At 34.7% G+C, this 15,044-nt stretch overlaps 1 protein-coding gene across 2 annotated transcripts in view; it reads right to left on the bottom strand.

Moving 5' to 3' along the window:
* The window catches only part of LOC124097620 (complement receptor type 1-like), a 70,961-nt gene that overhangs the window by 41,674 nt on the left and 14,243 nt on the right, over positions 1-15,044 (bottom strand). For both annotated transcript variants that reach the window (XM_046452109.2, XM_046452110.2), the window contains exons 2-4: positions 10,965-11,144; positions 9,519-9,618; positions 5,218-5,303 (exon numbers count right to left, since the gene is read on the bottom strand). In XM_046452109.2, the coding sequence (XP_046308065.1) occupies positions 5,218-5,303; positions 9,519-9,618; positions 10,965-11,144 (366 nt within the window). The remainder of the gene's footprint in view (positions 1-5,217; positions 5,304-9,518; positions 9,619-10,964; positions 11,145-15,044) is intronic.

Raw genomic sequence — 15,044 nt, 5'->3', positions numbered from 1 at the left:
TTTTATCTTTGCTAATGTGTAAATAAGTTCTTACAAAGTTTAACTTTAGGTGGGCAAAATAGCATCTGTGCTACCTTTTCTGTATATTTCCTGTAAAATACACATTTTTATTAATACAACCCACCCTCTTTTCATTTTAAATAGTTATTTATCATATTAGAGTTTACACAGTTTTCCTGTTTCCAACTTGCTTCATTAATTTCTATTTTTGTTGTTAACTGAGTATGGCTTTTTTAAAATATAAAAACGTGTGCTAAAAGAAGAAGCATAAAAGGAGAGAAAACACACATATGAGAGTAGGAAATAGAATATGAACATATTTATAATATATGTGAGTATTTATGAAGCTGTAGACTACTGTATGTTAAACATTTTGAAAATCTAAATGATATGAATTATCAAAATCCATTCAAGGGGCTGGGGATGTGGCTCAAGCTGTAGCGCGCTCGCCTGGCGTGCGTGCGGCCCCAGTTCGATCCTCAGCGCCACATACAAACAAAGATGTTGTGTCCGCCAAAAACTAAAAAATAAATATTAAAATTCTCTCTCTCTCTCTTTAAAAAAAAATCCATTCAAAAAGATGTAGTAAGCTACAATTGGCCAAGAAACTTGTAAGAATAAAAGAAAAAAAAAATGACAGATAAGTTCTACCAAACTTCCAAGAAACACATACTTCTAAATGTAACTCCAAACATTTCACACCACATAAAAGATAGAAACCTTATCAATTCTCGTTATCAAGCCTAAGTTTGAGATCATATCTATGTAAACGTGATCATATATTTGTTCACTAAAGCCCCTAAGTACATATAAAATATAAAAGTTTTGCATAGTCTATTGTATTGCTATAAACTAGAATTAAATAACTTCAACCAATACCCTAAAACACTTGAAATGAAAAATTGAAATTCTCAAGAAGGTTTCTGCTTCTGTAGTGGTCATCTCAATAATGTGAATCAAACAATGCTTCTTCTCTCCCCCTGAAGAAAGGTTAGAAATGCTGGAAATTAAAATATATATATATATATATATATAATCTGTGAAGCATCAGAGGCAAACAATTGGCAAAGCATTGATGGGCCCAGAGCTGAATATCTAGGTATGAGCTGAGCATTTGGGTTGCTTTTCCCTTGGGAAGGGGCAGGTGAATCAGGAGGAGGCAACTGGGAGGCCAAGTAGACTTTTGATAGTCTTGCAAAATCAAGGGACAAACATTACAGTTCTGGGATGACAAAGAACTAAGCATCTGGGAACTGAAGTTAATTGAAAGTAAACTTTCGCTCTCAAAAACTGAAACTATTCTTCTAGTACTGTAGGTGGCCTAGAAAAATCATAGTTCCTGAGACTGAATAAAAGCGGTCCCAGGTTGCTAGTGTTCCCTGGTGCCTGGAAGAGAAAAACAATAAAAATCTTCTTGTGATTACTATGGCTTGGATATGGGTAATATCTCCTAAAGGACCAAGTGTCAAAGGCTTGGTATACAGGGTGGGTCTGTTGCAGTGGAACTTCAGGGAAGCAGGGTATAGTGTGAGGTCCTTAGGTCATTGGGGGGGTGTGCCTTTGAAGGGGATTATGGGACCTCAATATCATCCTCTCTGTTTTTAGTTCACTGACTCATGATGTATGCCGTTTTGTTGTGTTATGAGCTCTGCCTTGATATGCTGCATCTTAAAAGGCCCAAAGCAATGGCTCTACTCATCATGGACTGGAACCTTCAAAACTGAATCAAAATAAATCTGTTGACTTATAAGTAGATTACCTCAGGTATTTCATTATAGTCATGGAATGCTGACAAATGACATTATCTAAAACCTTGAAATTATTGAAGACTTTGAAAATAATTCTGCAGACAAGTTTCCAAATATAATTCCTGATACGAAGTAATAGATAATCAGGTACTTGCAGAGATAAAATAACCTGAATGAGAAGCAACAAAATCAATGATGCTAGAAATTAATCCAAAAGGGCTATAGACATTGGAATTTCCATTTATAGATTTAAAATAACTGTGTTTACCTATTCAAGGATACAACATATAAAATAAACTTTTGATAGGAACTAGAAACTGCTAAAAAGAACAAGAAAAAATTGAAAAAGAACCAAATAAAAATTTTAAAATTGCAAAATACAATTTCTGAAATAAAGCATTTGTATCAGATTGATAGCACATTAGACACAGTTTAAGAAAAATCCATGAACTGGAAACTAAGCCAGAAAAAAATACTCAGAACAAAACACAAAGAGATGAAAAGATAGAAAAATAGAGAAAAAATAATAGGAGATACAGCCTATTATTATAAAATAATAATAATACAGAGATACAGCCTAACATCATGTAAATGGTGTCCTACAGCCAGAGGGGAGAGCTAATAGCACACACAACATTTAAAGAAGTAATGACTGAGAATTTTCCCAAACTCATAAATGATATCATCAAAACAGATTCAAGAAGCCACACAAGCCCAAGAAATACAAATTCAAAGCAATCCCACATCAGAGGAATATTATAAAATCAAGTACAAATGGAAATGCTTTCTATATTGATTGTATTGGTGACATGCATGTCAAAACTGATCAAATTGCATACTTCAAATATGTGCCTTTTATTGTACTTCAATTTTACCTCAATAAAGCTATGGGAAAAATGCAGAGGCAATAATATTATTGTACAAATTTTTAAAAAAATCAAGTACAATCAACCTTAAGGAAATAGAGATGATAATCTTCAAAGGAACCAAAATTAGGAAAACGTTTAAAGAACGATTGCTAGAAGACTTACAATACAAAAATGCCAAAAGGATTTCTTCATACTGAAGGAAAATTAACATAGAAGTGCAATAATGAGGGAACACACAAGAAAGAGCTCATATGTGGGTATTTAGAGTTTTAATTTAGGATCTATAAGAGAGAGAGCACCCTTTCAATGATTAAGATCCATAAAAGTTGTAAACAAAGATTTTATTACTTATAGGCCCTTGGGGTACATGGTATAGGCCAAGGTCACACGGAGATAAGTTATTATGATGAGAGGGGGAGATCTGTGGATCAAAATCTATCGAGATCCAGGTTGTGACCCAAGCAATTTTCTCATGAAGGGTTCTTAATTAGAGGGCTTAAAGCAGGCCCAAATTCTAGGAGGTCATGCTAAGAATGAGAAGTGGTCATGTGGCATATCTATAACATTCATGGTCATGATAATGTGACATTGTAGTATTCAAAGAATGGGCTTTTAAAGAAATGGTATTAGATCAATGGCTGATCCACTTGGAAAAACAAACAAAATCCCAAATCTTGACCATACTACGCACTGTCCATACATAAAAATGAAATAAAATCGAGCTGAATCTCAGACTTAAACATGAAAGACCCAAATGTCTAGAGTATAACAAGGGAAAATATCTTAATAACAGATAAAGATTTTTTTGAGGACAGCAGAAAAAGGCAGTAACTAGAAAAGAAAAATTCATAAATTGAACACTATTGAAATGCAGAACTTCCATCATCAAAAATCAATAAGAAAGTTAAAAAAAACCTAAAAGAAAATATTTGTGTTACATTTATTGGGAGATATGAGAATATATAAAGAACTCCTACAAAATAAAAAAAAAATATGAACTAATCAATAATAGGCACAAGGTTCAAACAGGCACTTCATAAGCATATGAAAAGATACTTAGCATTGCAAGTCATTAGGAAAACGCAGATTATTTTGAGCCATTTGAATAGGTGTGTCCACTGGAATTAACCACAGCATGTTTTTGGTCTGTGTAAACAGAGAGCTGGGTCTAGTGAATAGAAGTGTGGCTTGAATCATTGCAAAAGAGAGTTGTGGCTGGGCGTGGCCGTGCACGCATGCTAGCAATCCCAGTGGCTGGGGAGGCTGAGGCAGGAGGATCTTGAGTTCAATGCCAGCCTCAGCAAAAGCGAGGTGCTCAGTGAGACTCTGTCTCTAACTAAAATACAAAATAGGGCTAGGGATGTGGCTCAGTGGTCAAGTGCTCCTCAGTTCAATCCCAGCACCCACCCCTCCCCCCAAAAAAGAGAGAGTCATGGTTCATTAAGCAATCCCCAGACTTAGCTAGTTCACAGACCTAGAGCAGTTCTAATGAATGGGAGACTGGATCTGCTTCAGAACGCAAATTACTACACACATAACCAAAACCCCAATATTAAGTCTCCTTCTAGCTTTCCCCAGGGGGACTGGAAGCTGTTTTTTTTTTTAAATTAAGTTATTAGAGAAGAAATAAAAAATAGATTTAGGTATAGATTATTATCTTTTAATAAAATGAGATCTTACCATACATATGGTCTGTCTTCTGATTCTTTTTCACATGAAATATACATCTTTGTAGTTCAAGGGTTTCTCTGTAATAGCTATATTTTTTATGGTTGCATAACACTCCAGTGTATGGATGTATATTCTGAATCTGCATGGCTATTTTATGTTTCTCAGGAAATTTTTTTATAGTCATTTTTAACGTATCATTTGCCTTGCAGTACATTATTTCTAAACCATGATTTGAAACATGCCATGCATTTGGGTTACTTTAACATTTTTACTAAATTTAACATTTATTATAAAGAATGCTGTAATCAAAAGTCTATAGTGAACTCCTTGAGAAAAATCTATTATATCATAAGTATAAATCCTAAAATGTGGGTTAAAATAAATTCCCACTTAAAGGTGTATAGGGCATCATGCATTTCAAGAAGTTTTGTTGAATCCTCAGTCCATGAGAATTCGGGTCCATTGTAGCTTCACTAACCTTGAAGAACAAATGTTTTAAAGTCTCTACTAATTTTCCAAGCAGAATGATTACTATTTTGGAGACTGTGAACCAGTATAATTACAAATTAATTGAATAAAAAATATGATTAGAAGTTTTTTTTTGTTTTTTTTTTTTTGAAGACCCCAATTTAGAAAATGCACTTCTTAGGTTAAGGGATCATTTAATGAAGAAGTTGTCAAGAATCCCATGGGAGTGTCTGACAGCATTCAGTGTCTTCAGTCCTCTCAAGGACAGAATGAACAAAGGGCAGTTGTTGAAGACTTTTATAATTCCTTGCAAGACTCAAATGTAGTCCAGCAGAAAAGCACTTACCTAGCATGTGGGAGGCCCTGGGCTCCATTCCGCACCACAGTAAATAAAAATGACAATTCCAGAGGAAAATTAAAATCTAATTGTAATAGTGATAGAAAGGAATATCTCAACTCACTTTCACAAATAGGTGCTTCTTCATCCCAAATGACAGTAGTGTCTGAGATCACGCATTGAGCACTGGAGGTGCCAATGAGTCGGTACCTAGAAGCAGAGAATAAGGAATGTTACATATTAAAAACAGAGGAGGGTTCAGGATGTGGCTCAAGTGGTAGCACGCTCGCCTGGCATGCGTGAGGCACTGGGTTTGATCCTCAGCACCACATTAAAAATAATAATAATAATAATAAAATAAAGATATTGTGTCCATCTAAAACTAAAAAATAAATATTAAAAAAAAAAACAACAACAGAGGAAATCTATCTGCTTCAGTTGCTCCTTCCCAGAGTTTACAATCTTGAAACTTCAGGACATTTTCAGGAAATAGAGAGATTTATTTAACTTGAAAGTTTTAATGCTACAACTGTATTACTTTCTTTCTTTTTTTAAAAATACCATAACATCAATATTTATTTTTGTTTTATTCTAAAAATAAAAATAGTATTTGTTTTATTCTACAAATAAAATAGCACGTTTTGATATATTTCTACGTTGGGAAGTGATTAAATCAAACTGGTTAATATTTCTGTCATCTCATATATCTACCATGTTTTTTATGAGAACATTTAAGACCTTTCTCTTTCGAGTTTTCCAGTATACATTATTATTGACTGTAATCACCATGCTGTATGACAGATTGCCATAATTTATTAAACCAAACTGAAACTTTGTACCCTTTGTTCAGCATCTCCCTGTCTCCTTTCCTTCCAAGGCCCTGGCAACCTGTTCTGCTCTGCTATTACCAGTTCAATGCCTTTACATTTTACACGTAAGATCACGTGGTAATGGCTCTTCTCATGCTGTTTTGATGGTTATGGCTTTGTAGTATATTTTGAAATCAGCTATGGAGTCCCAGCTTTGATTTTTTTGTGTGTAAGACTGGTTTGTCTATTTGTGTTTTTCTGTTTGTTTGTCGTTATATTTCCATATGAATATTAGGATTGTTTTTCTATTACTTGGGAAAATGTCATTGGAATTTTGAGAGGCATTGCGTTGAATTTGTATGGACATTTTAACAAAATTAATTAATTACTCTAATCCATGAGTACAATATACCTTTCCATACATTTTTTGTCTTCTTCAAATTTTTCATCAGTGTTTATAGTTTTCAGTGTACAGATCCTTCACCTCCTTGATTAAATTTATTTGTAAGTATTTCATTGTATTTTTGGTGCTCTTGTAAATGGCATGATTTCTTTGGTTTCATTTTTTTGATATTTCATTGTTAGTGTACAGAAATGCTACTTTTTTGTATGTTGACTTTGTACCCTTCAACTTTACTGAATTTATTAGTTCTGATAGTTTTTCATTGAAGTCTTTAGGATTCTGTCTATATAAGAGTGTAATCTGCACAAAGAGAAAATTTTGCTTCTTTCTTTCCACTTTTGGATGTCTTTTAATTGCTCTGGCTATAGTATATTAAATAAAAGTGGTGAGACTGGACAACCTTGTGTTCCTGATCTTAGAAAAAAAAACCCATTCAGCTTTTCACTATAGAGTATGATATTAGCTGTGGGCTCAGCTATATGTAGCCTTCTTCTATACCTAATTTGTTGAGGGTTTTTGCTATGAGGAGATACTAAATTTAGTCTGATGCTTTTTCTGCATCTGATGAAATGGTCATATTATTCAAGCCCTTAATTCTGCTAATGTGGTATATCACATTTGTTGATTTATGCATATCAAATCATCCTTGCATTTCAGAGATAAATCCCACTTGATCATGAAGTATGATACTTTTTATGTCCTGTTGAACTGTGCTTGTTAGTATTTCATAGAGAATTTTTGCATTGATGTTCATCAGGGAAAGTGACCTGTACTTTCTTCTTGTTGTTAAGTAGTAGCGCCCTTGTCTGGGTTTGGTATTAAGGTAATGTTGGCCTCATAAAATGAGTTTGAAAATTTCCGTCATCTCCAATTTTTTGGAAAAATTTGAAAAGTGCTGTTGTTAATTCCTTCTTTAAATGTTTGGCAGAATTCACCAAGAAAGCCATCAGATTCTGAGCTGATGGGAATTCTGAGTTGGGAATTTTGATTACTAATTCAAACACCATACTTGTTATTGGTATGTCCACATTTTCTATTTCTTCATGATTCAGCTTTGATAAGAAAATGGATTTATCCACTTTTTTTTCCGGGTTATCCAATTTGTTGGCATGTACTTATTAAGAGTAGTCTCATATGATCTGTTGTAGTTTTGTGAAATTAGTAGTATGTTCTATATTTCATTTATAATTTTATTTGGGTCTTTTTTTTCTTAGTCCAACTAATATATATATATATTTTTTTGGTTTATCTTTTTAAAATCAATTCTTAGTTTCTTTGTTCTTTTCTATTTTGTATGCCCCTGTTTCATTTCTTCTGCTCTAATATTTATTACTCCCTTATATCTGCTGACTTTGTTCATTTTTCTAGTTTCTTGAGGTATATAGATGGTTGATTTTTTTTTTCTTTCAGTGCCGGCAATCAAACCTAGGGTCTTATGTATGCTAAGAAAGTGCTCTACCAGTGAGCTGCATCCCAAGTCCGTCTTCTCTCTCTCTCTCTCTCTTTCTTTCTTTTCTCCTTCTTCTTTTCTTGGTACCAGGGATTGAACCCAGAGGTGCTTTACCACCATGTCATATCTCCAGCCCTTTTAATATTTTATTTAGAAACAGGGTCTCAATAGATTTTTTAGGGTCTCTCTAAGTTGCTGAGGCTTTTCTCGAATTTACAATCCTCCTGCCTCAACCTTCCGTGTTGCTGGGATTACAGGCATACTCCATCAAGCCTGGCCATAAGAAGTTTTATTAATTACTATTTATGTTTTTCAGTCTATTTACATATATTGGAGAATGCCAACATGATCTTTTGCTTTTTTTAAAATTGAGGTATTTATCTTTTATTGTAGAGTTGTCAGAGCTCTTTATATATTATGGATACATTATCTTATAAGATCTACAATTTGCAAATATTTTTCATTATTTGTAGGTTATATTTTCATTTTCTTGATAGCATTCTTTAAAAAACAAACATTTAAAAAGATTTTGAAACTCGATTACCTACTTTTTCTTTGGTGCTCATGTGGCAGCACAAGTTTAGCTCATATTCTTTTTTTTTTTTTAAGAGAGAGCGAGAGAGATAGAGAATTTTTTTTAATATTTATTTTTTATTTTTCGGCAGACACAACATCTTTATTTGTATGTGGTGCTGAGGATCGAACCCGGACCATACGCATGCCAGGCGAGTGCACTACCGCTTGAGCCACATCCCCAGCCCTAGCTCATATTTTTAACTTGCCTAACATTAAGAGTGAGCTGAAGCAGTGCCTTCACTGTGTGTTCAGCCAGGAGAAAGAACCAACCACAGGATCATGCTCGATGACCACTTGATGGGCAACGTATTCAAAGGGGATGCTCTTATGGATTGGGTTGTGTTCTCAAAATGACATGCTGATATAGAAACCTCAGTCCCAGGGAATGTGACTTCATTAGGAAATAGGGTCTTGGCAGATGTAACTGAGTTAAGATAAAGTCTTTAGAGTGAGCCCTAATCCAACATTGGTGTTCTTATAAAAAGAGAGAACATTAGATGTAATTATGCACCAAGGAGAGAATTCCACATGAAGAGAGACACAGGGAAGATGGGCACGTATGGTCAATAGACAGAAACTGGTGTGATGCTGCCCATGCCCAGAAAGGCCTATGGTTACTGGAAGCTGGAAGAGACATGGAAGATTTCTCCTCTGGAGGTTTCAGAAGAAGCACAGTCTTGCTAACATTTTGATTTGGGATTCTAATCTCCAGAACAGAATTCCAAAATTTTCTGTTGTTTTAAGCCAAACATTTTGTGGCACTTTTTTATGGCAGCCCTAACAAACCAATAGCATTGTTACCATTCATATTTCTTATCTCCTTTTCTTCCAATAATATCTACTCTGGTTTAGGGTTGCTAACCACATGCCCAAAGGGATGGAGCCAACTAAACATGGATAGAGACTTCTCAAACCATGAGTCAAAATAAACCTTTCCTTCTTTTAAGTTGATTATCTCCTAATTTATCACAGTCATGGAAAGCTGTCTAACATATGTACCGCCCTGGTTTCCAGCCAGGATACACATTTCTCCTTAATTATGTCATACTTTTGGTTATTTGAATCAGGAGATGAATACATATGTCCAAGCCTTTTAAGACCAAAAAGTTGCTCTTTCTGAGATGTGACTAGAAGGTGGTTTTGCTCTTTGTGAACTCTTGAACTAAGAGATATTGCTGCCAACTCACCCTGTATTACAAGTATAAGTAATTCTGGATCCAAATTGTGTGTCTGACTCTACATGCACCATGCCATTCAAAGGATCTGAAGGATTTTTACATGTTTTACCTATGGGAAGGAAACAGAATTTTAGATCCAGGTAAAGTAATCTGAACCTTTTTTTTAGCATATAAAATTCCAACCTATGGTATATCTACACATGCATATAGCTTAACTTGATCAATTTTATTCTACAGTTCTTCCTCTTGCCCTTCCCTTGTCCTTCCTTGATCTCCATATCATTTTCCTGAGATACTCCCTTTTTATTATTACTCTTTTTCTCTCTAGCTTTGCATATGAAGGAAAGTATTTGACCCTTGACTTTCTGAGTCTGGCTTATTTCACTTAGCATGATTTTCTCCAGTTCCACCCATGTACCCACAAGTGATATAATTTTATTCTTCTTTATGGTTGAGTAGAACTCCATTGTGTCTCCCCACCTTATTTTCTTTATTCATTCATCTATTGATGGACAGCAAGGCTGATCCATAACTTGGCTCTTGTGAACTGCACTGTGATATGCATGTGGAATGCATGCGTCCCTGTGATGTGCTGATTTCGGTTCTTCTGAATAATTATTAAGCAGTAGAATAGTTAGTTACAATGACCATTGGTGGATCTAACCCACCACTTTTAGTAATAATTACAATGCACCAATGAAGAAATGTGCACATGCTAATAAATAAAAAGACCAAAAGAGCAGAGAATGGGGAAGCAGGGGAAGGGAGATGGGGAAGGAAACGGAGGTACTAGGGAATGAATGATGTTATGTGCATATATGGATATGTACAAGGAACTCCACATTATGTATAAGTATAAAGCACCAATAACATTAAAAAATAAGTCCCGACCTGACTATAGTTGACTGTAGAGCATATGTAATTATGATGACTCTATAGATTTTGCCACTTTGAGGAAACTCACCAGGTTGCCTCAGGCTCAGCCACCAGGTAAGCATCACTTTGAAAAGGACCCCCCTTCAATTCTTTCTTATCCCTACACGGTGGCTCTCAGAGACATGTACACTTCATTTAATATCAAAGTATTACAACTCTGTAGTTCAGCCAGACTGATACAGGCCTCAGAGCCTGGGAACTTCTCATTTCTTAGTTATTCTTTCCTTCAGAATCAATTACTACTTAGCTGTGGTTGTGAAAGCAGGACACCCCTGGTGAATAGGAATTTTTCCCTCCCTCCTGCCTTGTGATGATCACTTTTCATGAAATGAACTAATAATAGAGGTGCCAAGAACTCAAAGGAGCAAGGAGACATACTCTACAAGAACAACTTACATGTACTGTACCTTGGGCAAAGTTATGAAGTCATATGCGTCTTAGTTTCAAGATTTGAACAGATTGAATCAGACTTTACAAATGTTTGACTGACCCAAAGAAATGTCCATTCAAGTTACTCACGTTTACACTTGTCTTCGGCATTTGTCCAGACTGAGTTTTCTTGGCAAATGATATTAAACCGTCTCTTGATATAACCAGGGCGACATTCATACTTCAAAGGAGTCCCAATGGGAAACACAGATTCATCAGTTGGACTTTCAGGCTTGGCAAATGGAAACCACTCTGGGGCCTTGCATTGACCTGGAGATCAAGACCACAGCAACATCCAAGTTAATGAGGAACTTCTACTCCATTTCCTCTTTCTCTCCATATACTTTATAGATGCAATTGAAGAAGAAAAAGAACACTTTTATAACGGCAAGAGATCCATTCTTTTAGTAGGAATCTTCGAAAGGAGATTTTAAATTACTTTATCAGTATCCACCCACTAAAAAAGTCTCTCATAGAAAAAGAAATCCAATTCCCAGCTTCAAGTTTTAGTCAATCAGAAAGTGCCCGAGCTTGGGTTTCATCCAGCCCATCTCCCTTATCTTTCTAATCCTGTAACAGGATGCTTCATGCATTTCACCAATCTTCCTCGCTCTTGGTGGCACCCCCAGATCCAGTGGGCATAGAAGACCCTTCTCTTGCCCTCAGTAGGAGTTAACAATGTTGAAAGTCGGTTACCAAAGGGAAAATAGACAAAACTCAACTACTAAAGCTGTACTTCATTTTGTGAAAGTATATATTTTCTTTTTTTAATTTGCTCTTTTTAGATATACATAATGGTAGAGTGTATTTTGACATATTAGACATACATGGAGTATAACTTACTCTAATTAGGATCCCATTCTTGTGGTTGTATATTATGTGGAGCTACACTGGTCGCGTACTCATATATGTACATAGGGAAGTTATGTCCCCTTCATTCTACTGTGTGAAAGCATATGTTTTCTGATGTATGTTCTGAATTAAATACTAGGCTTAACTATCTTCCCTAAGGCCTACCAGATTAAGTCACGGTAATAAAAATGTCATTTAGAATCAGACAACAAATAATCAAGAAGAAATATCTGTTGGAAAAATATTATCCTTTTACTTTAGCTTTGGAAATCTTCTTTCTTTTTAAATTTCTTTTCGTCCCACAATTCCACTAATTAATTTGAATTTTGAAGGGTAGATTGAGGCAGGAGGACATTTGTATTAATCTTCAAAGAAAGAACTTTGGTGTTATTGATTCTGATCTTATTTTAATTTTTACTGCTATTTTCTTTGTATTTATTTGCTGTTATTTTTTTAAAGTGATTTCTTGATATGGTTACTGAGAGTTTAAAAATTTTCAGTTTATAAGAGTTTCTAAAATTAGCATTTTAGACTATTAATTTTGTTTTAGGTGTAGATTGACTATATTCTACAAATCTTAATGTATTGCTTTTTTTTCAGTTCAAAATATTGGATAATTGCTGTTGTGATTTCTTCATTGAGTCATGGTTTATTTGTAAGTGTTTTGCATAATTTATGAACACTTGAGGAATTTTTAAAGTCACGTATTTATTAGCTATTCTTGAAATTGAGTCTTGTTTTATGGTTCAGCATGTGGTCAGCTGATGCAACTGTAGTACATGAACTTGTAAAAAATGTGTACCACAGTAATGGCCCAGGAATTTGGGCATGTCAGTGAGGCCTGATCTGTTAATCATAATTTTTCAAGTCTTTGAGATACTTCTTGATTTGGGAGGATTTTCTTATTCTACCAGATGCTAAAAGAGTTGTGCTAAAATATTCCAACTTGCCTGTAATACCAGTGGCTTGGGAGGCTGAGGCAGGAGGATCCTAAGTTCAAAGCCAGCTGAGGGAATTTAGTAAATCCCTAAGCAACTCAGCCAAACCCTATCTCTAAATAAAATACAAAAACAGGACTGGGGATGTGGCTTAGTGGTTAAGTAAGTGCCCCTAGGTTCAATCTCCAGTAAAAGAAAAATTAAAAAAATAAAATAAAAAAATTCCAACTTATTATACATTTGTCTATTTCTCCTTCTAATTTTATCCATCTTTTATTTTATATATTTTAAGGTTATGTTGTTAGGTCATAAAAATTGAATTGCTATATTTTGTGGAAGATCAACCCTTCATCATAATAAAATAACTCTATTTCTACTAATAAATCTTTCTTCCAATTCTACTTGGTCTACTTTATTGGTGAGATGAATTTAAAAAGAAATAACAAAATGGTAAATTTAATCCCTTATATATTAATAAATATTTTAAATGTAAACACATAATGATAATTTAAAGACAAGATTCTCATACTGCCACATTTGCTAATTGAGCCTTATTTGGGTTTGCATTTGCAATGCTATGTTTTCCATCCTTTTATATACATTAATTCTGTATCCTAACATGTATTCTCTCTCTTTTTATTCAGATAGTGTAGTTTTTACTGTTAATTCATTATGTCAGAGGTTCTCAGACTTAGTCTCCAGAACCCTCAGAGTCTCAGTAATTTTTTCATAGCATTCCTAATTTTTTAAAAAAAAGACATATAGTACTATTTAGTACATAAGTATGTTCAAACAACTTAAGTCTCAGGTCCATCACCATTATTTTATAATGGGATGTTGGGCCCAGCACAACTTCTCAAACTTTGTAATCAGATTGGAAACGTGACTCCATTTCCCATTCCACATGGATTTTCAAGGGGCACTTATTCTTTATCACAGCAATTGCTAAAAACCAAGCTTTATGAAGATCTGACATCATCAAGAGGAACCTAGTATGATCTATGTTGAGACCAGGAGCTACTCTTGGCTAGGAGTTTGTGGTTTACACAGGGTCCAAGAGATGTCAAGAACTGCTGTTGCCATTGAAAATTTAAAATCTTCCAAAGTGCCCCTGTGAGTTTGCAGCAACATCCAGAATTGTAAGATTGCAAAGATGGAAAATTTCTGTTGTTTTATGCCATGAAGTTTGTGGTATTTTGTTATAGTACCAAAAGGAAACGAATGCAAAGGATAGAGTGTTAAAAATTTCATATCCCAAATCAAAACTACATAAGATTTCATCTCACTTCAGTTTATGGCAATTATCAAGAATACAAATAATAGCAAGTGTTGGTGAGGATGTAGGGAAGAAGGTACACTGATATATTGTTGGTGGAAGTGCAAATTAGTGCAATCACTCTGGAAAGCAGAATGGAGATTCCTCAAAAAATTAGGAATGGAACCACCATATGATTCTACCTCATTTCATGATGTATACCCCAAAGATCTAAAATTAGTATACTATAGGGATGCAGCCATACAAATATTTAGAGCAGCACAAGTCACAATAACCAAGCTATGAAATCAACCTAGGTGCTCTTCAACAGATGAATGGATAAAGGATATACAGCATGTATACACAATGGAATATTACTAAACCACAAAGAAGAATGACATTATGGCATTTTTTTAGTAAATGGATGAAACTGGAGACTATCATGCAAAGTGAAATAAGCCAGACCTAGAAAGCTGATATGTGGAAACTAATCCGAAATAAGGAAAAAGAAAAGAAAATTTTAAAAAAAGAGCGGGGGGTGGGGGTGTGTGTGGGATTCCATCAAAATAGAAGAAAGATCAGTGGAGTAGAAGAAAAGGGTTTAAGGGTGAAGGAAGAAAGATGGGATAAGGGAAGAATAATGGAATGAATCTGATCTAACTTTCCTATGAATATACCTGATGAATATACCACAGTGAATCTCACCATTATGTATGTCAACAAGGAAGTAACTAAAAAATAAAACAAAAAGTAAATGGCAGAAAGATCAGTATAGTAAAGAGAACAGGAAAAGGGAGAAAAGGAGGGAAAAGAGAACTACTGGGGACTGAATTAGAGCAAATGATATTGCATGCTTTTATAATGATGTTAAAATGAATCCTAATGTTTTGTACGAATAAAAAGAACAACAATTTAAAAAACAAAACAAAACAAAAACTTCATATTCACAGAGGCCTGGCTTTGAACCCAGTGTGTCCTCCTCTCTAGCTATGAGGTCTTAGACAAGTTGTTGGATTTTTAGGACCTCAACTTGATCTTCTTAAAGGTGATGGTAATATTTACCTAGCAGTTTTGCTGAGAGGATCAATGGTAGTTTATACTGTGCATTTAGTAGTGTCACTAAAA

This window comes from Marmota monax, unplaced genomic scaffold (genome assembly GCF_021218885.2).
Source record: "Marmota monax isolate L192 unplaced genomic scaffold, Marmota_monax_Labrador192_F-V1.1 WCK01_AAM20220418_F8-fsc00105, whole genome shotgun sequence".
Taxonomy (NCBI): Eukaryota; Metazoa; Chordata; class Mammalia; order Rodentia; family Sciuridae; genus Marmota; species Marmota monax.
The sequence above is the reverse complement of the archived record's forward strand: the minus strand, read 5'-3'. Positions and strand labels throughout refer to the sequence as shown.